General features: G+C 49.4%; 1 protein-coding gene across 1 annotated transcript; it reads right to left on the reverse strand.

Annotated features, from left to right (window-relative positions):
* Positions 1 to 228: 228 nt before the first annotated feature.
* On the reverse strand, positions 229 to 1281 carry LOC118482588. The gene has a single exon (XM_035978123.1). The coding sequence runs from the start codon at positions 1279 to 1281 to the stop codon at positions 229 to 231; it is 1053 nt and encodes a 350-aa protein (XP_035834016.1).
* Between the last annotated feature and the right edge of the window lie 535 nt (positions 1282 to 1816).

Below are 1816 nucleotides of genomic sequence, written 5' to 3' on the forward strand. Positions count from 1 at the left end.
ATCTGCCCTCCCAGGCTCCCTTACATCTCTTCCCTTGCGGTCCCCTCCCCCTCCTTATTTCCTTAACCAAGTGGGCCAACCTTCCCGTATTTACCGCAGCCTCTATTTCCCTCTTTAAATACATACAGTCATCGGTTTTATGCCCAAAACCTTTGTGGAAGTCACAATACTCGTTTGGTTGTGCCTTTGGCCCGGGTTTTATGGGTGGTGGCCTCGGGAAAGAGTTCTTTACCCTTTCAGTGGCCAGTATCTCACTTGGTGTCTTGGTGAGAGGGGTGAAATTATCAGAGTAAGGAGGGGGACCCCTCCCCCGAGGTCTGTATGGGGAGTATGAGGACCTCGTTCTGTCGTGCAAGTGGGCTTTCGGGAGTAAGGTGTACCTTTGTCGGGGAGCTTTGTAGCTGGGGCGATCCTCTGAGGCGTGACGTCCATCTCCTTGGCTTTGCTGACTGTGTCCTTCCCTCTGACAAAGGCTCTGACCCTGTCCATAAGGTTGTCAAATGAGTGGGGGAACTCTTCCCCCAGTTTCTCGCACAGCTGTGCATGTTTTAACCCGTTTATGAAACTGCTTATCTTCATGATCTCCGAGACGTCTTTGATGTTCATGCTCTCCTTGACGAACCTCTCCATATACTGATCTATTCGCTCATTGTCCCTCTGCCTTATGTGGAGGATCTCATTTGGATTCTTGACCACCTTTCTCTGCTGACCAAAGTTCCTGAGGAACTTCTCGCTTAACTCTTCGTAACTATCGATTCCCCCTGGAGGGAGGCTGTTAAACCAGAGCCGGGCTCCCTCCGTCAGGGTTTGTACAAACATGTGGCACCACACGAGCATGGACCACCGCCCAAGTTGCCCCGCTCCCCTGAAGGCATGAAGATGATCTTCAGGGTCTCTTGTCCCGTCGTAACGGTCAAAGTTTGGGGGTAACTTTGTTTTGGGGGGCATTGGTGCTTCTGCTATCCTTCGTCTGAACTTTGAGACCTCAACTAAATCCCGTGGTAGATAGGGTTGATCCAGGCCATCATTACTTTGGCTATCCTTTTCCTTCCCCTTTTCCTTCGACTTCTTTCCCGTGATGAGGTCCTCCCTTTCTTCCGAAGACATTTTCCTGAGGGCAGTCATGAATGTTTCCAGTGGGTCACCATTGTTGTTCTTGTCTTGAAGGTCTGTTCCTTCTTGGTTGGAGGGTGTGTCGAAAGAAAGCCTAGCCCTGAGGCTGTCAAGCTTTTCTTGCCTCTTTAAATCTTCAAGACACTTTGTTAACTTTTCTCTGTGCATGGCCACAAAATCCGGAGTGATATGCTCCGTTCTTTCTGGGTTTTTCACCTGGTTCTCGTTACCTCTTCATGGGTTATGTCTTCTACAGTAACCCTATCCAGATCATTCTGTGCTGTCTGGTGATATGTGAGTTGGGTGTGGTTGCCATGTTGTTGCTGGTGAGATAAGCTACCTTGACGTCGGAGTTTGATGTGGGAACACACTGGACAGGCTGATGTCCCACGGATGGCGCCAATGTCGAATACCCAAATCCCGGATGAGGTTAGATGGATCTTCGCTGACGTCAAGAGGCTGTCGTCTCAGCTACTACAAAAGAATAAACCGTTAGCCTTGCCACGGAGGACCCGGGGGGGGGGATCCGTGACCAAGCTTCGGCGTGAGAGTAAGTAAACTTGCCGGAAAGATAGAGGAGCTTATTCCGATGAGTGTGTCACCGGAATGTTTCCTCGTGGGTGTGAATCAAACGAATGAAATGCATGTATGTAATAAATAAGAATGTTGGTCGGAAATAAATGTAGGGGTAGTAAATGAGGAT

The sequence above is a fragment of the Helianthus annuus genome, chromosome 10 (assembly GCF_002127325.2).
Source record: "Helianthus annuus cultivar XRQ/B chromosome 10, HanXRQr2.0-SUNRISE, whole genome shotgun sequence".
NCBI lineage: Eukaryota > Viridiplantae > Streptophyta > Magnoliopsida > Asterales > Asteraceae > Helianthus > Helianthus annuus.

Excerpts from the sequence above, each read along its gene's own strand:
- LOC118482588 (XM_035978123.1), bottom strand. The coding sequence starts at position 1,281 with ATGCACAGAGAAAAGTTAACAAAGTGTCTTGAAGATTTAAAGAGGCAA.